At 47.0% G+C, this 26,890-nt stretch overlaps 1 protein-coding gene across 3 annotated transcripts in view; it reads right to left on the reverse strand.

Moving 5' to 3' along the window:
- Positions 1 to 26,890, reverse strand: part of LOC142566284 (uncharacterized) — a 62,981-nt gene that overhangs the window by 13,968 nt on the left and 22,123 nt on the right. The window contains exon 1 of one of the 3 annotated variants that reach the window (XR_012825009.1): positions 1,234 to 3,288. The exons of 1 other annotated variant lie outside the window; for it this stretch is intronic. Coding sequence is in view for 1 of the 2 variants with exons in the window: in XM_075677173.1 (XP_075533288.1) it covers positions 1,234 to 1,305 (72 nt within the window). In the remaining variant the exon portion in view is untranslated. Of the gene's footprint in view, positions 1 to 1,233; positions 3,296 to 26,890 lie in introns of those variants that run through there. One more of the 3 variants, XM_075677173.1, reaches the window with a different exon arrangement.

The following is a 26,890-nucleotide window of genomic DNA, read 5'->3' on the forward strand; positions in this document are numbered from 1 at the left end:
CACGTAGGAGAAAACTACGCTAGGCTTCCCGCAGTTTACCGCGATATGTCCGAATTTGTGGCACTTATAGCAGCGAATCGGTCTAACAGATTCGAACTTTCTTTCCTGCTCTTTTTGTATAGTTTCGCCGTTTGATTTCTCCTCGCTCTTTTCTGAGTGCTTTTCCTCCACGTCTACAGGCTCGGGTCGTCTAGTCTGTGAACCCTTTTTGAACGGAAATGGTTTCCGTGGTCGATTTCGGCCATCTCAATTTCCGTCCTCGGCGTTCAGCCTTCTACGCGTTGCGTAATCTTCGGCTAATTCAGCCGCTCTTTCCACAGTGTTTACCTTTCCTCTGTCTTGCTCCCACAGCTTCACAGATTGTGGGATGCTTCTGTAAAACTGCTCTAGACATATGCAGTCAATAATCAAGTCTCTGCTCTCGTACGCTTCTGCGCTTTTCATCCACTCGACTAGGTTGGCCTTTAGGCTGTATGCAAACTGCGGATATCCCTCGCTATCCTACTTCCCTGTGCTTCTAAACCTCTGCCGAAAAGCTTCGGCTAAAAGATGGTACTTTTTCAATAGACTAGCTTTAACTTTTGCACAATCATATGCATCCTGCGCACTGAGTCTGGCGATTATTTCCGCAGCCTCACACGGCAACATAGAGAGCAAACGCTGTGGCCATGTACTCGGACCGAAGTTCACCTTCTCGCAAGTCCTTTCAAAATTGCCTAGGAAGTAGCCTATGTCGTTCCCGACCTCAAATGACTTGAACAGCCTGCCCATGCTGTATGATTCTGCCTCACTTGATCGTCCCAGAGCCCCTTCACTTCCATAATTGAGACAACTCCAAACGTTTTCTTTCAAGCTCAAGTTGCATTTTTTTCAACTCGCGTTTCTCTGTCCAGTTCGTCTCTCTCTCTGTCCCGTTTCTCTCTTTTCCTAAGAAGTTCTAGCCCAAGTTCAATGCCCTCCTCACTGGCCTTTTCGGAAATCAGCTTCAATAATTCCCATTTTAGCATTTCCTCGTCTACCTCTAGGCCCAATTGCACACCAACAATCAACAATTCGTCTCTCAGCAGTCTCCTTAACTCCATGATTGCTGCTTTACTGCCTTGGTCCTGCTCGGTAAATCTACCTAGGAAAATACAACCTAGCTAACAATCAACAATCTAGCTTCCCTACAGTTCTAAACAGAACAACCACAAAATGAAGCCTAGAGAGTCAAAGCAAGAACCAAGCACTCACCGCAGACACAGCACCACGTCGCAAAGTCTGCCTCACCCCTGCCAGCCAGTTGTGATGGTTGGGGTCAGGCATGAAATAGATGGGAGCTGACCCATGCTGTCGTCCAGCTTATCCACGCTGAGGACGTTGTTGAAGGGAAGAACTGCTTCTCATTGAGGAACGAGGAATGTGAGATTTATTTACAGTATCTATACGAGAACGTTACAGTTCATCAGTCTAACATGACTGAAAGAGGAATGCACCCTGAGGAGCTGACAACAGCTCCTTAAATACACTCTGTCCTCCCTAGATCCCTAGGTGAGGGAAAACGGCAGTTAACCGCCAATTCGGAGCGTACAACGTCATCGTAGCCGAGCCGCCTTTGAAGGGGAGGGCCACGCACTCACTTCCACACAGGTTGCACTGACCACGCTGAGGTGAGTGGGTTCTCGCAGACACGGTGCTCGACCCGAGCAGGTGCCTCTTAATCCCTTACTCGACTCCGCAGACAATGGCCGCCGTGTCTGTCCATTGACCGACCACTTCTAAGCTGCGTGAGATGGCACCGCAAAGCATCTCCTTCCAGAAATTTCCCCGCTCCCACCAGACATTGATGGTGACAGCGTATTGTTACGTTTCGCCTCCGACGTGCGGTATAGCCGGCGCGGATGAAACGGACTCCGGGGCTTCGTTCACAGCGGCGGACATTTTGGCCAGTTCAGCGCTGTCCCAACGCCTCCTCCAAGCGCGTCCAGGCATGTTTCAATGCCACGTGTCTTCGTGTGTGTGTGCGTGTGTGTGTGCATGTTGGTGCCCACGCTTGTCAAAGCGCGCCAGCCGGGGAGAGGAGCTCCCCAACTGTGAAGCGAGGAGGTCTGACCGGCGCCGGCCCGGCGGATGCGTCACTTCTTGTCACAAGGTGTCCGGGCGCCGCCGTCACGTGCGCCTCTATCGAGGCGTTCCTTCTTGCCCTCGCCTCCGAGAGTATAAAAGCAGCTGCCCCCGGACGCCAAGAGAGAGGCTTCGATTTCTTCCGTCGAGTAACGTGGTCTCCCGTTTCTCCACTTCGGTCGACCTGACCGGCCGCTCTTTTGCGATGCGAGAATAAACAAGTTGTTCTGTTAGCAGTCGACTCATCCTTTGCCAGGACCTTCGAATGCTTCCAGCTGTGCCCCAGGCCGCCAGGCCAACGCTACCCTTGGGGCTTGCGACCCATTTGCAACAGTACACACTAACAATATTTGCTCGGCCAACTGCGGCTAGCCATCTCGGCGCCGTCCCCATGTTGACGTGGCGCATTCTTGTCCTCATAAAGCAGGTCGTCGCCGCAGACCTGCCGGCGTCGAAGGGCTGTTGACTCGCGCATTGTAGTCATCACAAAGTGAGTCATTTCGTCATTTCAAAGCGAGTCGTCGCAGCAGACATGGTGGCTCCTTTCCGTCAAGGTTCCCCGAAGATCGCGAGGCCCCGCCGGCCGTTCGTAACACCGTGAAAATCTGCCGGTACCCCATTTCCATGGAGCTGGACTCAAGGGCCAGCGTGTCAGTAATGGCCGGGAAACTCTTCAAGCGTACTTTCCCCGGCGCGTCCGTCGAGGCTTCGGGTGGGATGCTGCGCAGCTACTCCGGGCAGATCTTCCAGGTCCAGTGTCAGGCACAGATCAGCGTTCACTTTGGCGACAGCGAGGCAACCCTTCCCCTTTACTTAACCAAGGGGTCGTCGCCGGCGCTGCTGGGCCGACTGAATTCGTGTACTGGGCGTTTGTCTGCCAGAGTACCAGGAAGCCAGCCTGCATGTGGTCAAAGACGTCCCCAGCCTCCTGATCGAGTTCAAGTGCCTGTTCCAGCCAGGGGTGGGCACATCCGCTGGCACGACGGCTGGCATCTATGTACGTGAGGGAACCCGTTCACGTTTTTCAAGTCTCGCCCACTGCCGTTCGCCCTGACGGACGGGGTCAGCCAGGAGCTGCAACGGTTACAGCGAGAGTGCATCCTGGTGCCAGTCGAGACGTCTGAATGGGCCGCTCCCATCGTACCAGTCCTCAAGCGAGAGGGCAGTGTCAGGATCTGTGGGGTTCCAGGGTGGTGATTCCACAAAGTCTCCGGTCCATGGTCCTGCAGTTGCTGCACGCGGGTTATCCTGGCGTGGAAAAGACCAAGTTGGTGGCCCGGTCCCATGTTTCGTGGTCTGGCCTGGACCAGGACATTGCTCACATGGTGCAGAACTGCCAAATCTGAAAGGAGCATCAGCGGGCCTCACGTCGTGTGGAAATCACCCCCTGGCCATTCCCACAGAGACCCTGGTCCCGGGGACATGTGGATTTTTGGGGGCCCTTCGAGGGCCATTACTTCCTGGTGGTGGTGGATGCCTTTTCGAAGTGGGTGGAGGTTCTACCTGTCACCACTCGATCAGCAGGTGCGACCATTGCGGCGCTACGACAGGTCTTCGCCGCCCAGGTGTTGCCGGACGTCATCGTGTCAGACAATGGTCCTGCTTTCGCCAGCACAGAGTACCTGGCCTGGCTGACGAAGAAGGGAATCCGCCGGATGATGGTTTCGCCGTACCATCCTGCTTCAAATGGTACAGCCGAGCGAGTGGTTCACACCATCAAGGACAAGCTCAAGAAGAGCCAGACAGGGGATTTTCGGACGCAGATTGCCCGGATACTGTTTCAGTACCGGACTACGCCCCACGATGTCACTGGACGTGCCCCTTGTGAGCTCCTGCTGGGTCAGATGGTCAAGACACCCTTGGACGTCTTGCATCTTGGACTTCCGATCCACAGTGCTCCTGAAGCAATTGAATCAGAAGCTGGATGCTGACCGAGGGGGCCGTCCCGGGCCTTTGCCATAGTTGGGAGCTCCAGTTTCCGCCAGGAACTTCCGTCCTGGCCCACCCTGGTCCGCCGGACAGGTGGTGTCTCTTGCCAGCGCCTCATCGCTGCTCGTCCGCATGCCAGATGGGGCCACGTGGCACAGACACGCCGACCATGTTAGGCCTTGCCTCGGGACCTGGCCAGCACCCTCGACTGCCACTTCAGAGTTCCAGCCTGCAGGGGGAGTAGCGGCAACACCAGACGCTTCCGGCGGAGCACCGCCCACCTTGGAGGCGGCAAGAGTTGCCAGTGGTGCCGCGCCCGTTGAGCCGGTGTCAAGTCCGGTACCACTCACAAGGCCGACCACTGCGGACCCTCCGGAGGGAGCGAGGCTGGCTGAGGCCAACATTACTAGATTATTTTCAGTTACTCCGGCAGCGGCACCTGGCCCCCTTCTGTTGCGTCCGCGGGGCGGCGCGCGCGACACTGTCGGCCCGAAGGCGGGTGGTGCGAGCAACGTTTCTGCGGGTGGACAGAGACGCCAATGCGTGCAGTAGCGTGCCACGTTTTGCTCGTGTTTCTTATTTGTGTGCCAGGAAATTGCTGCTCGCCTTGTGAGCAAACATGCCTGCAGTAAAACAATGAAACGGCAATGAAACAAGAAAAACCACGAGAAAGAGACAAAGTGATAGCTAGGAAGGGTGTAGCGCCTTTCCTATCACGTTGTCTGTTTACTCCTCTTTTTGTTTCTGTTCTTAAAAACTTGCGAGCATTTTACGGCAAAATAGTGTACCAGAGCACTGCCTTTGAATTTCGTGTGCATTTCCTAAGGGCTATAAACTTGTTACACTAATCATTTCAGGTCATCAAAGATTTTTTGGAACTGCTAAACTTGACAGAACAGAATGCACTTCAAAAGAACCTGAAGCTTTTTGCATCACAACAAACGACAGAGCCGCTGCAAGTAACTCTGATGTCGACTTTAGACATTGTTGACGATCTGCTGCGTCAAGGTGCGCTCTGTTTTGACAGCCAAGTTAAATTAAGATCCACTGGAGGTAAGGCACACTGTTCACATTTGTTGACTGCATTCACATTGCACTGTTTGCTAGGAAATTCACTCATGGTTTTTCAGCGACACTTTGGACTAGTGCGTTCCTTCGGCGTAGATTAGTCTCGTCCAACTATAATAAACTTCACGCAGATATTCCGCCTTCTAAGCCTGTATACACCTGTTAAAACAGCGCTACGTGGGAGTATGGAAGGTTTGCCAGGGACTGTGCTCGTCGGCGTCGATGACACATTCAAGCAGACCAGAGAATCCTGCAAGTCAAAACAAAAGTAGTCTTCGCAATGCCATTGTGGCGACGTTCATAAGTTGCCTGGAGCCAAGCAGCTCACCAGAATGTGCTTGCAATGAGCACACTTATGCTCGAGGAAACATAGAGGACAGTATTGTTTATTATCTGTATGGATATGTCATTCATAAAGTCAGAAAAGGCGCACCATGTGATCTATGCATAGAGGACATAAGCTCTGAAATCCCAGCAGTTGGCTGCGAGTTACTTAATAGAAATTAGTACAGACGTCTCAAGTAAGGTTCCTTAAAGCACCCGACGCCAAAGATGCTGGGCTTTATGAAGACTGCTAACAAAAGTGTGTCAGCTTCCCTGGATGAGGAAGGCCTTTGCGGAAAGATATTCTGGAAGGTTTTAGATGATCTAGAGGGTTGCTGCCACCCTCTAGATCACAACTATTGACTAGATCACAACTCTAGACTAAAACTATTGTATGTGTGTCTAATTTATGTACCACTCGTATGCTACTGCTTGTAGGGGTTTTCTGGACATAGTCAAGCTGCTCATGCAGCTTTTTGCCAGAAAACCCTCCAGTTGAACCTGGAAAATAAACTTACTTACTTACTTACTTACTTACTCTTCTTGGTTGTGCAGAGCATATGTTGTTACGTATTCGACGGCTAGAGACTGAGGGCGGCAGGACGACCGGCCCAAGGAACAGATGACCCACGCAGCGCCAGGAAGACAATGACGTTTATTGGTTCGGCGACGCGCTTTTCGAGCGCTAAGCAGCAAATCAGAGAGTGGCAAAAGACAGGAAGATATCGCGGCAAGCGGGGCAATCTTATCTGCAGATTACAACGTAGAATGCGACCAGCACCGCGAATGTTACAGCTCGGCCAAAGCTACCCTTTTCGGAAGGTGTTCAAGAGGGTGACGCTTCTTGAAGAACTGGAGGCGGGAAGAGGTGGGCAACAAGATTGTCCAAGCACAGCACTGAAGCGTCTTGCAAGATCACATAATAATAATAATATATGGGGCTTTACGTGCCAAAACCACTTTCTGATTATGAGGCACGCCGTAGTGGGGGACTCCGGAAATTTTGACCACTTGGGGTTCTTTAACGTGCACCTAAATCTAAGTACACGGGTGTTTTCGCATTTCGCCCCCATCGAAATGCGGCCGCCGTGGCCGGGATTCGATCCCGCGACCTCGTGCTCAGCAGCCTAACACCATAGTGCAAGATCACATTGTCCTTGCGCATGGAAATGACATTGAGGTGCTTGGTGGCACAGGCGGGCAAGATGAGCTAGACATCGCAGAAAGGGTGGCGAAGGCACCAAGCGTCTTCAGGCTCGAAGAACAGGCCCGGGGAGAGTTTGACACGTTCAGGATGAAGTGACGCTCATAATTAGCACTGCTCGCCGAGTACCGGAACGCTGCCGAGCACGTAGCGACAGGGAGCCGGCCGAAGACCTCTGGCGCAGGGTTCATGCGTCAGCCTGCACGACAGCATCTGAAGTGGCGTTTTGAAAGAGTGGTAGAAATGCAGTAACAAAGTCAGAAGCAACCTCGCGCCGAAGTTTAGGAAAGCCCGGCAGTTGAATTCACTGGGAGCAGAACACGTGAAAACTGAACACGAGAATGAAACGGACTTGTATTGACTGGCATGCACACGAGCAAAAAAAAAAAGAGAGAAAACTAGGGAATGTGGCTAAGGCAGTCAGCATTTGCATGGCGTTTGCCTTTCTTGTGCCGCTCTACGAAATCAAACTGTTGAAGTGCCAGACTCCACCTCATCAAGCGACCATTGTTGTTTGATATTTGGTTCCAACACACTAAGGGGGAGTGATCGGTTTCAAAAGCAAAAGAAGAACCTTTCAGATAGCACGAGAGCTTTTCGAGAGCCCACACCAAGCAAGCGCATTATTTTTTCTATTGTTCTGTAGGCTTGCACGCGTGACGTTAGCTTTCGACTTGCGTAGACAACAGGTTGCTCCCCACCTTTTTTCGCTCACCTGAGAAAACATCGCCCATTCCGTGGTCACTGGCGTCACACTGAACTAAGAAGGGGAGAGAGTAATCTGGTGCCGCGAGAACCGGTGCGCTGACAAGAATCTTTTTAATCGCAGCAAATGCGTCCTTACGCGCCGTATTCCGACGCACAATAGTAGGCTCGGTCTTGCGCAGAGCATCTGTAAGAGGACTAGCGATATGTGCGAAGTTTGGAATGTAGCTTCTGTAATAGTCAGCTAAACCCGAAAAGGAACGCAAGTTAGTCTTTGATTTTGGCAAAGGAAAGCTAGTGATTGCGTCAACTTTTAATTCGGAAGGGCGTCGCTTCCCTTGGCCAACAACATGCCCCAAGTAGTGGACTTCAGTGTTTGCAAGACAGCAATTGCTCAGTTTGAGAGTCAAGTCTGCTTCACGGATTCGAAGGAATACCTGCTGCAGATGTTCCAAATGCCATTTCCAAGTGCTCGAGAAAACAGCGATGTCATCGAGGTAGGGCACAGCGAAAGACTCGGCGCCTGTGAGCACTTGATTCATTAGTTTTGAAAATACGAACGGTGCATTCTTGAGGCCAAAAGTGAGCACCAGAGGGCGATATGTGCCTGTCGGAGTCATGAAAGCGGCGAGCTTACTGGCGTTCTCCGTGAGTGGCACTTGGCAGAAACCGCGTACCATATCTAACGTAGAAATCTACTGTGCCGCGGAAAGTTTCACGATGAAGGCTTCAACATTAGGAATCGGAAACGTCTTCGTTTTTTAATAGCATTCAGCTTACGATAGTCAATGCAGGGTCTGCGTTCTTAGCCAGGACTTTCTACGATAAACATCGGCGACACGTTTTCGCTTTCCCCTGGCACAATTAGACCCAGTGTCAACATTTTCTGAACGGAGTAAACAGCTTCTCATGACGGGGCGAGAATCTGTGCATCCTTGTATGGAAGGGTTGGTCAGATGCCAAATCAATGTAGTGCTCCACAAGGTTTGTCCTACCGGGATAGGGACTGAACAAATCACTGAAGTTGTGGACAAGCTCTTCTAACTCCTTTCTCTGCTCGATTGTTAAAGAAGCTTGTTTAGCGACAGATTCGAGTATTTCTCCTGTTGACGAGCAAGAGCAAGGGGTAGGTACTTGAGGTACTGGAACATTTATTTCCTCTGGTTCGTTTATGACGATGCTCAGCGTCTGCATACGTTCGATAAATGGCTTCATTAGATTGCAGTGGTAGATTGTCACGTCGTTGCGTTTACCGGGCGTCGTTACCAGGTAATTTGGGCCGGAAAGCTTTTGCTTAACCGTGACCGGGCCATCCCATGCTACTTCCAGTTTGTTTGCCTTCGACGACTTCAAAATCTGCACTTGTTCGCCTTCCTTGAAGGCTCGAGTGCGTGCAGATCTGTCGTAGTACACCTTTGCGCGTTGCTGCACTTCTGCCATGTTGATCTGCGCCAATTCTTGCGATTCACGAAGGCGTTTCAACAAGGTCAGCACGTACTCGACAACGGGTTTGTCCAGAAATTTGTCTTCCCACTTTTCTTTTAGCAAGGTGAGCGGCGAGCGAAGCGCTTGACCGTAAACCAGAATCCAGTTGCTTCGTGAGTGACAGAGCGCAGAGCAAAGAGCACTGCGGGAACAGCTACATCCCAGTCGGTGCCCTTCTCGAAGCAGAGCGCACACAGTATTCGCTTCATTACTGAGTGAAATTTTTCGACTGAATTGCTTTGCGGATGGTAGACAGAGCTGTGGTGAATGGATATGCCACATTTCTCCAAGAATGTCGTGGTAAGTGCACTTGTAAAAACAGAACCTTGGTCGCATTGGATTTCACTGGGAAATCCTATTCTGGCAAAGACGCCGAGTAGCTCGTTCACTACAAATGTGGAGCTTAATTCCGGTAACACCACTGCTTCCGGGAACTTCGTGGCAGGGCAAATGAGTGTTAGCAAGTATTTGTTGCCCGCCGCTGTTACTAGTAATCGACCAACAATGTCGACTACCAATATGCGAAAAGGTTCGCCAATCAAAGGCACTCGGACCAAAGGCGCCTTGAGTTTTTCGTTTGGCCGTCCGGTCCTTTGGCAAACGTTGCAAGAACGTACCCATTGCTCAGATTCCTTGAAGCACATGGGCCAGTAGTAGTCGTTCAATAGTCTGCTCTTGGTTTTGTTTATTCCTAAATGGCCAGCCCAGCTATTGCTATGAACCAAATAGAGAAGTGCAGCACGATACTTTTGGGGGAACTACCAGCTGTTCGAAAGAGCGGCCTTTCTTGTTTTTGAATGTTCGGCACAAGAGGCCGTCTTTTACAGTGAACGATACTGGTCCTTTTTGGTTCCGTCTTGACTTTTCCCAGCACGTTTGCAGCGACCGGCTAGCGTAAGCTATCACCCGTTTAAGTCCGTCTTTCCTCTGGACTACGACGGCAACGAGCCCTAGCCTACTGGCGTCAGTATGGATTTCTGTATCGGCGTCCTCGTCGTACTCCATGCGTCGTTTGAGTTCTTGAAATACGTAGGCCTGCGGCGTTTCCCACTTGAACTCGACATCACGTTTGGTTAGATATGTCAGCGGCTCAGCGAAGCGTGAAAAGTCATTGACAAAGCGCCTGTTGTAGGAACATATCCCAAGGAATGTACGCACTGCCTTCTTGTCGATGGGCTGCGGGAACTTTGCGATGGCAGCTGTCGTCTGTGGGTCGCGGCGGACTCCAGATTTGCTGATGAAGTGGCCTAGGAACAGAAGCCCATCGTAAACGAAGCGGCACTTTTCAGGCTTCAGAGTGAGCCCTGATGGCCTCTAGTACTCTGGCAAGCCGCCTAAGCTGGTCGTCGAAATTAGCAGCGAAGACGTCATCCAAGTAAACATAACAGGTCTGCTACGTCCATCCTGCTAAAACCGTGTCCATCACGCGCTCGAATGTTGCAGGTGCCGAGCTGACCAAATAGCATAAGCTTGAACTCATAGAGGCCGCCTGGCGTCATGAAGGCGGTCTTTTCACGATCTCTCTCTTTGACTTCTATTTGCCAGTAGCCATGCTTAAGGTCCGTCAGCGAGAAGTATTTAGTGTTGCAGAGCCGATACAATGCGTAGTCTATCCGTGGGAGGGGCTATGGGTGCTTCTTCGTGATCTTGTTCATACACGCAATACAATACATACAATACGTTTATTTAACATCTTTTGGATGTTGGGTGCGCCGGCAAAAAGCCAATAAGAAGGCTTGACGAGGCCGACGCACCTAGAGAGGCTTGGTAGATACAGCGTGAAAACATTTTCAGATAACAAACACAAGATAACAAACACAAGATAACGAACACAAGATAACAAAGTTGGCATTGTTTAGCTATACGTACATCGATTGAGATTCTTTGTTTAATAAATGCGGGAGGATGTACCACTACATTTGACAGCCATAATTAGTACCGGTCTTATGTACAAACCATTTCAAGCTAGTTCGTGTTGAATGCTTAAGCTCTGTGCGTTTTAATGCGGACAACTGTAACATAAAACAGTTATTTTTCACAACGCTTGCTTTATACCGTCGAAGGAGTAAAGTTTCGTACAACTGGGGAAGGGGGGTTATACCAAGTGCCTTAAAGATCGGCTCAGTATGTTCTAGTCGCGGCGCATTCACAGGATTTCGAATGGCTTTCTTTTGAAGGAGATGCAAGTGGTTGATATTGGTAAAAGATGCGGTACCCCAAACCAGAAAGCAATAATTACCAACAGAAGAGTACAGTGCATTATACAACATTTGCTTGATACGCTTCGGCATGAAGTATTTCAGTCGACACAAAATACCAACAATCTTTGAATGTTTGTTCACCACCATTTCGACGTGACCATTCCACAATAAATTTTCTTTAAAGATGACACCTGGACTTTTGACTGCTGGGACCGTTTGGATGAGTGGTGAACCCATCCATGAAGAAAGTGGTGGCGCGTGAGACAGCTTATTGCGAGGCCTGAGAAGCACCGCTTTCGTATTTTCAATGTTAGTTTTTTTTAAAAAATGTATCTATACCATTCTAGAGTGTAAACAATGTGAGGCTTGTTGCTCAAGATCTGACAATTGTGCGGCTCTGAAGAATAAAGACGTGTAATGTGCGTAAATGCAAATGTTGGGAGCTTGCTTATGCAGACGATGTCATTAACATACAGGAGGAATAATAGTGGTCCGAAAATACTACCTTGCGGAACACCTGAAGGGATGTGCCTAAAATCTGAGGAATCATTGTTAATTTTTTCTGCTGTACTCTAGAACTTAAGTAAACCTGAATTATTTTAAGAAACTTCCATCGACTACCATAGTGCTTGAGCTTAGCTGACATTATTTTGTGATTGATACAGTCAAACGCTTTTAAAAAATCAATGAATATGCCAAGAGTGGGAAGTTTCTGCTCAAAGGACTCTAGGATAAGCTTTCTTTTGCGTCAGAAGCGCGGTTTCCGTAGAAAGATGTTGCCGAAAACCATGTTGGCTGGGAGTTAGTTTGTTATGTTTTTCACAAAAAGCAGACATTCTTCTAAGTAGTATCTTTTCGAAACACTTCGAGAAAACAAGTACAATGAAGATAGTGCGATAATTTCAGAGATTATTTTTGTCTCCTCATTTATGAGCAACCGTGACTTTAGCAATCTGCATTCTTTTTGGGAATACTGCATGTTCGATGCAACAATTAAAAATATATTCTAGCACTGCACTAATTAAACCAACTACATGTTTAATTTACTTTGAACTTAAAAGTTTAACTTTTAAGGCCATAAATGTTAAGTGACTTACTGTTGCGTAACGCCAGGAGGCAACTTTTGATTTCATTCGCATCGGTTGGTGACACAAATGCACCGAAAAGAACCCGTAAGTCGAGACATTTTACATTGATGGGATCGTCATTTTCATCAACCGGAGAAGCAAAAAGTAATTATTGAAATCGTTTGCCAACCTTTTCCCACTCACAGGTTCATGTTTCACTAAAAGTTGAAGCACACATTTAGCAGTTGTACCTCGATTTAAAATTCAGTTGATGTTCTGCCACACAAGATCGCTCCTTTTTAATAAGTCTTGACTGAACAGTTTTTCCATATATTCTTGTTTCACGTGACGAAGAAAGGACGGAGCTTGGTTCCGGCATGCTTTAAATTGTACAAGGTCATCCGGTGCCCTGGGGTGCAATCGGAGATCGTTGTTCGGCGCGTTCGTTCGGTTACCGGCGCGCGCGATTGGCCTACTCCGCGCCGACGTCGCCAGCTGCGGGGCGCGGCCACGTATTTGGTGACGTCAAAATGACGACGCGCTCCTTTCAAGCATCGTGCAACCGAGCACGTCGTCTGCTAGGCGCCGAACCCGACAGGACTTGGGAACATTGGAGTGATCATACGCTCGTTACGAGACCGGCTAGGGTGGCTAGAATTGACCGGCTTCGCATAGCGCGCCTGGTAGATTGGATTGGATCCAACCGGCGGCTGCAGAATGGCACGTTCGGATCCAATCCATCGTGTAATTCGAATAGTGCTTAGGTTGGGAACTTAGGTTGTTGCGCTGGCGTTGCTCGTGGAGGAAGGAGAGCGGGTGGCGGTGCTAAACGCCTTCGAAGAAATGGCAGAAAGCGAATTCCGGCGTCGCTTTCGTTTTTCGAAACAAATAGTGCATTGATTGTACAGCGAAATCGACCACATCATTGGTGCCAGCGAGCCACTGGACTATTATTGCTGCCTCTTGAAAAGTGCGCCACTGTTCCCGTCGTTTCTTTTTTCTTTTTATTCTCGATGTGCGCAACACCACCTAGGGACGACGCAGAGAAACTAATAGTTATAAATTGAAGAAGTCACACGTACTACTATTTGAAAATGCGTTGTGAAATTTGAAATGAGCTTGAGAGGGGAAAAATACAATTTGTAGATAAAGATTTCATTCATTTGGAAGACGAGAAACATTTTGTTTTGTAGTATACTGTCTGCAAGCAGACGGCAAACGAGGGAAGTAAACTTCCGGGAGTTCAGCGCTTGCCGATTGGCTGCTCTCTGCGCCCCGTTCTCAGAAGTTTTACATACTGCCACTTTGTGACGTTGCAGCAACCGAACAGAACGCGTATCAAACAAAGATCTCCGATCGCGGGCCCTGGTTTGGATAAAGCGGTTATAAAGGTCGGTTTTCTTTTTATCATTTTAAGGCATTCTGTAGTTATCCATGGTTTTCGAGCTTTGCGGGGCTTTTTGAGCCTTAGAAGAAGAAAGCTTTGTTTATATACAGATTTAAATAAGGCAATAAAGGCATTGTAAGCAACATCTGGATCATTTTTGTTGTGCACAACATTACAGTCAACATTTGCAAGTGTTGCCAGAAAGTAATTTAAGTTGGCATTATTGATGCGCCGGTACTCGATTGCAGGATATATACATTGTTTTTTAGAGTTTACACACTCAACAATCAGGTACATTGGAAGATAGTCACTTATACGGACATTAATTACTCCATAATTAAGACGATATGCTGGGAAGTTCGTAAAAAATACATCTATTGCCGTCGCTGCCTGTAATCGTGTGGGTTCATTTATGACGGAAATGAAACCATTGCATGCAATATGGACTCAATTTCTAGTTTGTTAGCAGAATATGAAAGAAAATCAATGTTGATGTCACCACCTAAAACTAGATTCAGGTTGTTTTCTGTGATCCATTGCAGATATTCGTCAAGAAAGCAAGCAAAATTGGAAAAGTTGCTTTTAGGAGGCCGATAGATAACAGAGAACACATTTCTACCGCTTTGTACGGAGAGTATTTCGTAGTCATCCTGAGTTAGAGTGAAATCAGTGGGAAGGCTGCATTTAAAAGTTTTTTCTGTTGCTATCATAACATCCCCGCCTCGTTTATCAGGACGATTTTGCACATACGCGTTGTAGTTTGGCAACTGTAATGCTTCATAACTATTTTGATACCAGGTTTCAGTGACCATTATCATGTTAACACGGAAGTGTGGAAAGAAGCGTTTCAATCTCGTCTCCTTAGTTGCGCAAGGATTGTGCGTTGATGTGAAAGAAAGACGTCATTTTCTTTTTCTGAGTAGACATAGCGGATACATCAGAGGGTAGGAGTGATTTGCACATTGTCTAGTCGGAAAGAAAAGGAAGTGTGTCCATTAGGGATGCGAAAACGTTAAATATTAAAGAAAGTCGGACCCCTAGGGTAGTTGATCAACTTCACATGCTTTTGATACAACTGTCGCCGACATGCCATCAGTATTCCTGACCAGTACCTTGCCGTTGCTATGCCAGACGTATTTGTAGGCGTGTTCTTTTGTCCAATCCTTCGTTTTTTTTTCAGCAGTTCCCGTTTCCTTTTGGTCAAATTCTCAAGCACGTGCATGTTTGCATCTTAGTTCGCGATCTTTTTTCTCTTTCCCCACCACAGATCCCAGGTTTGTTTGTTTGCGAAGCGGCAGATGACAGCAGGAATCTTGTCCTGCCGTGATGGCAGCCGGTGTATGGCGTCTACGCCATCACCAGATAGCTGCGGGAGCTGAATCTAGTAGCGATAGCATTAACTTTTGCCAAGAGTTCTTTTTCGGTTTTAGGGATTCCATGAAACTGTAGGTTAGCACGTCTACTCCGCCATCCTAATTCATGAAGCTGGATTACAATAGATTCATTCATTTTCTTCAAGTCCTTCAACCCTCTTTCTGAGTTCTCTTATTTCATGCTCGTTTTTCTGCACGTGTTTGAGCAAATTATGGCCAGTTGATCAGACATGAATTGCACAGATTTCTCGACACCTTCAACGATCTGTTTCAGCGGCATCAGCACTTCCAGTTTTCCGTTAATAGCTAGCAGCACACGCCACATGTTCTGCATGTTTGTCTCCATGCTGTAGAGTGCTCTACATTTAGGTCACTTCCAAGTTTTTCTATAGACTTTTTCAGATTTCAGCGTAGCTTCTGACACGCCAGTGTATTTGCCTACATGGAACACGGTGTGGCATACACTGCAGGACAGGCCATTTTGATCTTCCACCATTGATTGACACTCCGGACATTCATCACCATTGTACACTGCAGCACACTTGGCAGCAGCAGCAGTCAATTCACTAAAGTTATTCCTACGGAAAAAAAAGAGAGAGCAGCAAGCTTAAACAGCGCAAGATATAATATTAGTAGATGGCCACTGCTGCTGCCAAAGTGTTTTCCGAGGTGCCACCTTTTTACGCTGGCTTTGTCGACAGTGGCGCCGACTGACCAGTCATTGGTTCCAAGCTTCGATGACGAGCAAATCCTGGCGTCGTAAGGGCACAGGATCTTCTTTTTTAGTCTGTCGTTGTAGCTTGCGTCTTTCAGAATTCTGCAACAGTACAGGATATAGATTAAGCAGATGTCGTCGTAGCCATTGCTGCTGCCAAAGTGTTTCGTGACAGTCGACGATAATCGACGCAGAAACGTAGGGCTCCGCCCTTCTTCTTCACCTACAGCCTACATGAGATGCCCACGGGCTTTTCGACAGCTGGAGGATGTCGTGCAGCATTTCGTTGATTTGTTGCTTAATAGCTTCATGTTCTCGCGTAGAAACTCGATAAGGGCTCTGGCGCACTCTTTGGTTGTTATCCGATGCTTCGCAACTGATGTTTGCCGAATCCTCGATGTCGTCGAAATGCAGTCTTTGTATCGTCGGAGAAGACTTCTGAGCTGTTGCTGCTTACTCAAGAGGAGACTTGGATTTAGGTCGAAGTCTGGTTCAGGAACTACGCTCGTCGGGGTAGATGCGGCAGAATCCGAGAGGACAAATGCATTGCTGGTTTTCACAGTTTCGCCGATGTATGCGATCATCGCGCCCTTGTTGATGTGCTGGAACTCCTTGCTGAAATTTGTTAGCATCACTTTCGTTTTCGCTCCCTGCAGTTGAGCGATCCCTCTTGCGACGGAAATTTCACGGTCGAGCAGTAGACGTTGGTCGCCCTCGATGACGCCTTCTACGTATGCGGGTGTTTCGCTGCCAACGGAAATGACAATTCTGGGGCGAGGCGGGATGCTGACTTGGTCCTCAAGTACACTCAAGGCACGCTGACTGGAAGGCCTCTCCGTGGCTATCGCTTTTTCTGTAGACAGCGTTATCGACTTCGACCTCAGGTCAATGATGGCGCCTTGTTGGTTCAGGAAGTCCATGCCGAGAATTACGTCTTGCGGGCACTGTTGGATGACACCGAACGTTGCAGGGTAGGTACGGTCATGAACTGTAAGTCTTGCAGTGCAGATTCGCGTCGGCGTTTATTAATTAATTAATTTATTTATTTATTTATTTACCGTGCCATCAGAGTAAGGATACATTATAGAGGGGAGAGGCTACACAAAGGAGGTAAAAACTGATGTACAGATAAGGCACAGTATAAGTAACAATGAAAAATTATGCTAGCTCACTGATTTACATATCATAATAAGCAGAAAAGAATGGCGGTAGTTTACCATAGAAATCTGATGATACGCTTTTTAATACACAAGTTAGGAATGATAGGTGAATACATACATAGTTAAGTTGCAAATATAGTATTCATACAATAAAAGAGTCACATTGTATATTGACCGCAAGTTTCATGATTTAGATGTAGTTAACTAATGCATTTCTAAATTGCACAGGATTACTTATACTAACGATCATCATCATCAGCCTGGTTACGCCCACTGCAGGGCAAAGGCCTCTCCCATACTACTCCAACAACTCCGGTCATGTACTAATTGTGGCCATGTCGTCCCTGCAAACTGCTTAATCTCATTCGCCCACCTAACTTTCTACCGCCCCCTACTACGCTTCCCTTCCCTTGGAATACAGTCCGTAAGCCTTAATGACCATCGGTTATCTTCCGTCCTCATGATGTGTCCTGCCCATGCCCATTTCTTTTTCTTGATTTCAACTAAGATGTCATTAACTCGCGTTTGTTTCCTCACCCAATCTGCTCTTTTCTTATCCCTTAACGTTACCCCCATCATTCTTCTTTCCATAGCTCGTTGCGTCGTCCTCAATTTAAGTAGAACCCTTTTCGTAAGCCTCCAGGTTTCTGCCCCGTAGGTGAGTACTGGTAAGACACAGCTATTATACACTTTTCTCTTGAGTGATAATGGCAACCTGCTGTTCATGATCTGAGAATGCCTGCCAAACGCACCCCAGCCCATTCTTATTCTTCTGATTATTTTTGTCTCATGATCCGGATCCGCCGTCACTACTTGCCCTAAGTTGAAGTTGAAGTTGAAGTTTATTTTCACCACCAAAAGTACAGTGTGTTTTACACAGAACAGTTGTGGCGTGGAAAGTGGGAAAAAAGCTGCGCTGATGCAGCTTGACTAGCTCCACCTCCCATCCGTACAAGGCAGCAGAACTACAGCACAGTAAACTTCATACAGTCTTAACGTATGATAGAAAAAGAAAAAGAAATAAATAAAACGTGCACAATAATTGTCAAGTATACATAATTATATGTAGATGTATTCCCTTACCACTTCCAGTGCCTCACTACCTATCGTAATCTGCTGTTCTCTTCCGAGACTGTTAAGCATTACTTTAGTTTTCTGCAGATTAATTTTTAGACCCACCCTTCTGCTTTGCCTCTCCAGGTCAGTGAGTTTGCATTGCAATTGGTCCCCTGAGTTACTAAGCAAAGCAATATCATCAGCGAATCGCAAGTTACTAAGGTATTCTCCATTAACTTTTATCCCCCATTCTTCCCAATCCAGGTCTATGAATACCTCCTGTAAACAGGCTGTGAATAGCATTGGAGAGATCGTATCTCCCTGCCTGACGCCTTTTTTTATTGAGATTTTGTTGCTTTCTTTATGGAGGACTATGGTGGCTGTGGAGCCGCTATAGATATCTTTCAGTATTTTTACATACGGCTCGTCTACACCCTGATCCCGTAATGCCTCCATGACTGCTGAGGTTTAGACAGAATCAAACGCTTTCTCGTAATCAATGAAAGCCATATAAGGGTTGGTTATATTCCGCACATTTCTCTATCACCTGAATGATAGTGTGAATATGGTCTATTGTTGAGTAGCCTTTACGGAATCCTGCCTCGTCTTTTGCTTGACAGAAGTCTAAGGTGTTCCTGATTCTATTTGCGATTACCTTAGTAAATAGTTTGTAGGCAACTGACAGTAAGCTGATCGGTCTATAATTTTTCAGGTCTTTGGCGTCCCCTTTCTTATGGATTAGGATTATGTTAGCGTTCTTCCAAGATTCCGGTACGCTCGAGGTCATGAGGCATTGCGTATACAGGGTGGCCAGTTTCTCTAGAACAATGTGCCCACCATCCTTTAACAAATCTGCTGTTACCTGATCCTCCCCAGCTGCCTTCCCCCTTTGCATATCTCCCAAGGCTTTCTTTACTTTTTCCGGCGTTACCTGTGGGATTTCGAATTCCTCTAGACTATTTTCTCTTCCATTATCTTCGTGGGTACCACTGGTACTGTATAAATCTCTATAGAACTCCTCAGCCACTTGAACTATCTCATTCATATTAGTAATGATATTGCCGGCTTTGTCTCTTAACGCATGCATCTGATTCTTGCCAATTCCTGGTTTCTTCTTCACTGCTTTTAGGCTTCCTAATGCGTTTCTAAATTGCACAGGATTACTTATACTAACAATAGATGCTGGCAAACCGTTCCATTCGTTGTATGTTTTGGGTAAAAATTATTGCGAATGTGTTAGTGTGTTGGAGCGAGGCACATGAACCTTATGCGTATGATCTCTACGTGAGGAGATGAATAATGCTTCATTAATCCATGCCGACCGAAGTGCTGCGTTCTGGTAATAAATCTTATGAAACAAGCATAGGCGTGATTGTTTCCTGCGGGTTAACAGCGAAGGAAGGTTCAGTGTAGTTTTCATGTGTGTTACGCTTGCCGTAAGATGGTAATTAGCTACTATAAACGGAGCGGAGCGATTCTGGACACGTTCAAGGTAGGTGATTGAGATGGCATGATGTGGGTCCCATACTTACGATGCATATTCCAACTGTGGACGGACATATGTCGTGTATAACAAATGTTTGAGTGATAATGGTGCGAGCAGTTTCTGCGAAACTGCGCACTGCGCAGCGAGAAGTTTCTGCGAAGATATCCAAGTTCCAGGATAGGTTATAGGTTATATGGACGCCGAGATATTTGTAGTTTCTCACGCTCTTTAAAAAAGTGTTATTAAGTAAATAGGCAGGACAAGCTTGATTAATACGGGATATTGGCATCGATGTACATTTCTTGACACTAAGTTGCATGTGCCATTTTATAGTCCAGTTATGCAGTGTATTTAAATCGTCCTGAAGAGATGAAATATTAGGTTCGTTAGTAATTTTACGATATATTACGCAGTCATCTGCAAAAAGACAAATTTCAGACGAAATATTATCAGGTAGATCGTTAAGGTAGATCAAAAATAACAGCGGCCCAAGTACAGACCCTTGTGGAACGCAAGGTTTCATGGTTGTTAGAGTTGAATTGACTTCATGAGCGCTTACAAATTGCATGCGGTGTGTTAGAAATGCTTTTATCCAATTAAGTACATTAGTATCAATGTTTAGTGCGCTTAGTTTAGATAGCAGTAATTTGTGGTGTGCTTTGTAAATGCTTTAGCGAAATCAAGAAATATACAGTCCAAGTTGGAATGCGAGTCGTTAGTAAAGCAAAGAAACTGGGTATCAGAGGAGAATGTTTTACTAAAACCATGCTGGCTAGATGTAAAGAATTTGTTAGATTGAAGATTATTGATTACCTGAGAATAAATTACATGCACCGTTATCATACAGGGCACTGAAGTCAAAACAATGGGCCTATAATTAGAGGGGTTATCCGTATCACCAGATTTATGAATTGGAATGATCTTAGCCGCTTTCCAATCTAAAGGCAATGTGCCGTTGTGAAGCGACTGAGAAAAGGTCATTCTAAAATTATAGAACAATATTCACTACTACTGTGTAAAAATTTAATGTTAATTCCATCAACACCTCATGGCGATTTTATTTCTAATTTAGTTATGATCAATTTAGTACCGTTACTATTCTATGGGATCCATGTGGAGGTATCTTAAGGTCGTATTTCGGGAGGAGGAGTAACATGCGAAGACGGCGAAAATGCCTGAATCATTGAGAACGTCAGCGCACGCGTGCTCGGCTATTGCTTTCCCAGTTAGGGAAGTGACCTTTCTAGTGCTATCTCCTTTCATAGAGCTCCAGAATGCCTTACTGTTAGTTTTCAGTAGCTTGGGAAGGGTAACATTTTAGTAGGAAAACTACGCAGATCTTAAGTTAGAAAAGTACGTGGCAGCAGCGGATTTGTATGAGAACCAGTGTTCAGGATTTAGTGACCGTTTAGCGATATGAAATAGGCGTTTCCTTTTGTTGCTTAGTCTGTTAAGGTGTCTGTTATACAATGGTGCGTTACTATTTGAATATATACGTCGGACTGGAATACAACGATTTATTAGATCAGATATTTTTTCTTTAAAGGCGCCAATTTGTCTCGACAGAACGATCCAGATGGCAGAGTAGGGACGTTTCAAAAAGGGAAGCAGGTTCGTTGTTTATTCCAGAGAAGTTAACCTTTTTGTAATCTTTTATTTACTTAACTCGTTTACGTTTCAGTTGTAGTGATATCGTGATTGTAAAACATAATTTATCGTGGTCGCTAAGGCCAGGTAAGTGCGTTATCGGGGATATAATATCAGCTGATGATGTTATCACGAGATCAAGTAATGATGACATAATGCCTGTTACCCGTGTTGGAATAACGACCGTTTGTACTAAGGTGAAGTCAGAACAAATAGCGATAAACTCACTGGATGATGGGTCACAGAAGGGACATGCGCTCGACCAATTTATGTTAGGAAAGTTAAAGTCGCCCATAAGAATTATCTTTGCTCCGAGGAATCTTACTGTTAATTGGTTTAGACAGTCACGCAGGTGATCACAAAACGAAATATTCGAGGGGGGCCGGTAGCAGATGCCTAAGATAATTTTTTTTTGAAATTAATGGTTTAACAACACCAGACAGATTCAGTTTCAGTGATTATCGGTATATTAAAGAGCTCAACGTATTTACTAACAGCAAGCAATACACCGCCCCCAATTCTGTCAGTACGATCATTCCGATACACAATGTACTTTTACGGCAATGAAGCAATTCCTCGTTTGTTAATTTGTTAGTCAACCAAGTTTCAGTTATCGCTATTATGTTAGCATCAGTGTCGTCAACCAGAGACCTCAATTCGTCCCTTTTATTAAATATACAGCGAATATTAGTGAGTACAACGAAGATAACATGTTTCGAGTTATGTAAGACACGACCTGAGGGAAGAATTCGACAGTCGGAATTTTCTGTTTCGTGGCGTTATTTCGCAGACAACATCGTTACCTAGGTCGTAGCCGTAACATTTTTCTCCCACAAATATTCTTTTGTAACGAAGCATGTAGGGTGCATTTAGTCCTTTGCCATATTTTGTTAATTTATTTCTCATATTTTGCGTTGCCTCACAGAAGCCTTCGCTCACCGTCAGGCTGCTTCCTTTTAGAAGAGAACGCTTAGACACAACTTGTTCTTTGGTGTTGAGGAATACTTATTATCGGCCGCGATTTTCGTTGAGTGCAGCGACCAATTCTATGTGCGCGCACTATGTGGTCGCAAGTTGAACTGAGTTTTAAAGTGTTATTTATGAAATCTAGGGCTTTCTCCTCTGACTGCAATTAATCTTCTGTTGGAGTAACCGGTACACCGAAAAAAAAAAAACCATATCGTCGCGACGTGAGCGATCTTCCGCGTCATCAAGTCGCGCACGAAGCGTGTTTGTATCAGTTACTACAACCTCAATCTTGTCGCGCAATAAGCTGACATCCTGTTTCCATTCATCAAGGATGGCTGTCTGGCTTTCCACGTGCTGCAGTCCTGATCGATGTCCGATATAGCATCTGAAACGGTTTTTTGCTGTTGTTTTAGCTCATGAATTGCCTTTGACGTAGAATTTTGTACAGATTCCATTCTAATAGATCTTTCATTTAGGTCCCTCACGATTTTGAGTACTTCAGCAAGGACATCGTCCTTGGAAGGGCCAGGATTGCTTTCGACGTCACCACACAGTGAAAGAAACAAGGAACAGAACGGGCCACCCAAGGCTTCTGAGCACGGAAGCACGGATGGATTACTAGATTTAAAGCAAACAAGTGGCAGTTTGGAAATATAACTGGCCTGCAGCGTGAAAAAAGACAAGCGTGAGCCTGTCATCCTGTCGCTGCCTCCGCTGACGGTCCAGAGCGTATTGCTTGGCTTAAAGCGTCCCGCTGTCTGTATGAGGTGTCCTCAAGCTGTCCGAATTTGAGGGCCGTCCCATGCAGTCTTGACTTTCTTCAGCTTCGTGGCGAATAATCCACTAATGATAGAGTAGTCGGCTCCGGTGTCCAGTAAGCCGGTGACTGCGTGGCCGTCCAGAAGCACGTCGAGGTCGTTTGTTCTTTGTTTTGCATTGCAGTTAGATCTTGGTGTCGGATCACGGCTGCATCGTGTTGACGTGTGGTTACGTCACGTCGTCAGGTCGTATTTCATCGGCGTATTCTTTGCTGCCAGACTTCGTCGGGACGGCGGTGTGTCGTTGTTATGTCGTCGAGATAGTCTCTTCGGCGTCTTCGTCGGCGGCGGAGGATCTTCGTCAGTTCGACGAACAGCAAACGCACCTCCATCGGTTGCTGCTTTTAGTTGTCCGGATATGGGCTGACGGACCGGTCCCGGGCTGGGTCAGTGTTTGGACAGCGCTGCAGCGACAGGTAGCGGCCTGGTGATTGCGAACGGGACGGACGCGTCCAGGGCTTCACTGAGTAGCGGCGAGGTAGTCGGCGATATCATGAAGGCATTCACCTTGCTGCGGCCGCGGAGCAATGACGGCGAGCCCTCGTAGTCCCAGTTCGCGGTATGGGCATGGGCGGTAGACATATGTGGCTTCCCCGCAGTCATAGCAGAACGGGCGGGGGTCGGGGGCGCGCCAAATATCCGTCTTCCTCGGGTGGCTGCGCTGGGCGACGGGCGGGCGAGCTGGTGGCGGCGGTGGACGGCGGAACTGCGCCGTTACAGCGCCCTGGCAGTGGCGCGGAGGGGCAACGTGACGACGGACCACGGCAGCGTACGTCATCGCTTCCGGCTGAGGCTGCGGCGGTTGAGGTACTCCGAGTGACTGTTGGAGCTCCTCGGGTACGACGTCGGCAATGCAACACACTTGAGGCTTGAGCTGCCGAAGCTCCTCCCGCGCGACCGCTCTCATAGGTGCAACAAAAAAGAAGAAAGAAAGAAGGAACCTGTGCAACAAGAAAAAAGTGCATAAAGATGTGTCCCGAGACGGTGCCACGAAGTCCGCTGTAGTGATCGGCACGAAGCTCCGCCCTTATATCCCACTATGGAAGCGGGTCTGTTGACGTCACTGGTATTCAGTACTTGATAGCCACATTGCTGGGCGGTGGCCGTGATCAGAAGTGTGTGTGTGTGTGTGATAACTTTATTTGGAATCCGGCGATTGGGAGGCCCGGGCCTGGGGCCGCCTAGATGGCCACTGGGAGCTGCTGCTCCCGTGCGGCTTCCTTGGCTCGCTGGACGGCCCAAAGTTGGTCTTGGAGTTCTGAGCTGAGCAGCACGGCCGACCACCGCGCCCGTAGATTTTCTGGGGAGACTGCCATTTTATTTTGGTATATTTCACATCCCCACAACATGTGTTGAAGGGTGGCTCTAACAGACTTGCATAGCTTGCACATATCGCTCTCGTATATATCGGGGTAGAAAGTTTTTAGTTGCACGGGACTCGTATAAGTTTCTGTTTGTAGTCGCCTCCAAGTAACGGACTCAGCTCTGTTCAGTTTAGTGTGAGGCGGTGGTAATACCCGCCTCCGATTTTGATAGAATTTGGTAATATCACTAAATCTTGTTAATACATCTTTTTCTCTCCAGATTTCCTCCTCCGCGTTCTCCTGACCGATGGAAGTCACTCTTTGCTCAGCTCGGCGAGTAAGACCTCGAGCTTCGCGGTGTGCTACCTCGTTGAGGTTGACTGCGGGAATGTCTGGAGTCGTATGCGCTGGGAACCAGATCAATTGCCTGCCGTTCCTCTCTGCATTGGAGAACTTTGCTTCATTGACTCTGATGATGTGCCATGCCTCAGGAGAGATCCTACCCTTTGCATAATTTCTAATGGCCGCTTGAGAATCGCTAATGATGTACTGAGCATTCGTGGAGACCAATGCTAGTGCAATGGCTACCTCCTCTGCGGTCTCGGAATGTTTGGTATTAACTGATACGCTTGTAAGGGGTTTTTGGGTGTGATCTACGATTACTGCTACATAGCTATTTCTGTCTGGGTATTCAGCCGCGTCTACGAAAGTTGCTCTGTCGTCTGACCCAAAGCTTCGGATAATTTTCTCTGCTCTACTCTTGCGTCTGCCGTCATTGTAACCTGGATGCATGTTCTTGGGTATATTTGGTACTAGGAGTTTGTCACGAATTTCTCTCGTTATCGTGCTCTTTTCCCCATATAGATTGTGATAATTCATTCCTAGTTTGCTTAGTATATGCCGTCCCGTTTTGGTTTTGGTTAGTCGCTCTGCTTGAGATGTTTGTTGTGCTTCTATGAGTTCGTCCAGTGTGTTGTGGAGTCCTAACTTTAGCAAGAGATCCGTGCTCGTACTGATGGGAACCCCTAGCGCTAGTTTGTATGCCTTTTTTATCATGTTGTTAATTTTACGCTTTTCAGCTGCAAACCAATTGTGGAAGGCTGCTATGTATGTGATCTGACTGATTACGAATGATTGTATCAGCCGTATGATACTTTCTTCCTTCATACCTTGGTGCTTGTTAGTAATTCGTTTGATTAATCTCATGGTGTTTGTTACCTTTGTGTCTAACTTCTTTACGGTTTCCGTATTTGTGCCTTTGTTCTCGATTACCAGACCCAGCACTTTGAGCTGGTTGACTATTGGGATATTCCGCCCGTTCTTGGTGTGTAGCTTGATTTCCTCATGAGCCTTGTTTCTGTCGTATCCTTTGGGAGGCCTGCCTCTAAGTGTGGGGCGGTACAATAGAAGTTCAGATTTCTCTGCAGAGCATGTGAGGCCTGTTCCTATGAGGTGTTCCTCTACTGTGTTAATTGCTGTCTGGAGTCGTTGTTCTATTGATCCGTCGCTGCCATCACAGGTCCAGATAGTAATATCGTCCGCGTAGATTGTGTGATTCAGGGACTCTATGTGATTTAATTTTTCGGGGAGTCCCATCAAGACGAGATTAAACAGCATCGGCGAGATGACAGCGCCTTGCGGCGTGCCGGCCCCTCCTATGTCGATCTCGGGCGACTTGAGCCCTCCGACGGAGATGACTGCTTTCCTATCTGATAGGAAGCTCTTGATGTAGTTATACGTCCGTTGCCCTAGTCCTATTCGTTCGATGTTTTCCAATATGGTTGCGTGGTTGGCATTATCGAAAGCTTTTTTAAGATCAAGGCCCAAGATGGCCCTTGTCGAGCGCGTGTTATAATCGATTATCTGATGCTTAAGTTGGAGCATCGCATCTTGTGTCGAAAGATTTTTCCGAAATCCTATCATTGTATCTGGGTATATGGTATTATCCTCTAAGAAGTTGTCTACTCTGTTTAAAATTACATGTTCCATTAATTTTCCGACGCAGGATGTTAGGGAGATTGGTCTGAGGTTGTCTATCTCAAGCTTCTTACCAGGTTTTGGAATAAGCGTTATCGTCGCTTTCTTCCATTGAGCTGGCACTTCTCCTTTTACCCAACACTCGTTTATGTATTCTGTTAGTTTGGCTATCGATTCATCATCCAGGTTCCTGAGAGTCTTGTTGGTTATACCGTCCGGGCCTGGGGCGGATTTGGTGTTTAACTTTTGTAGGGCCGCGCGGATTTCTGCCTCCGTGAGTTCCTCGTCTAATTTTGCGTTTGTATTCCCGTTGTAGCTAGGATAGATGCAAGGGGGTGCCTGTGTTAAGTATTTCTGCTGTAATTCATTGAGAAATTCCTCTTCTGTACCCTCATATGCGTGTATTAACTTATTAATGGCTTGCATGTGATTTTTCTTGTTATTGTCATGGTCAAGCAGGAACCTGAGCATGTGCCACGTTTTGCCGGTGCTTAATTGTCCGTCCATGGAATTACATATCTCGTCCCATTGTTGCTTGGTCAATTGCTTAGCATGTTCTTCTATTTTTTTGTTGAGGAGTGCTATGCGCTTTGTTAACTTTCTGTTATGCTTCTGACCGCTAAGTCTATTCTGAAGCGACTGCTTAGCTTCCCACATGTGGAGAAGTCTGCTGTCGCATTTATCCAAGTTAGATTCAGGTGGTGCTATTTTTGCGGCAGCTTTGACGTCATCACTGAGCTCCTTAGTCCATTGTTCTATGTCTGCGATTGATCGTTGATGTGTCTTCTCTCGCGTTCTACGAAATAGGTCCCAGTCTACTAATTTGATCTGTCGTTCCTTGGGTCTATTCGGCCCTTCTCTGACGTGTAACTCCAATATGCGGTGGTCACTACCCAAATCTTCCAGTGTGTT

Source organism: Dermacentor variabilis, unplaced genomic scaffold, assembly GCF_050947875.1.
Source record: "Dermacentor variabilis isolate Ectoservices unplaced genomic scaffold, ASM5094787v1 scaffold_12, whole genome shotgun sequence".
Classification (NCBI taxonomy): Eukaryota; Metazoa; Arthropoda; class Arachnida; order Ixodida; family Ixodidae; genus Dermacentor; species Dermacentor variabilis.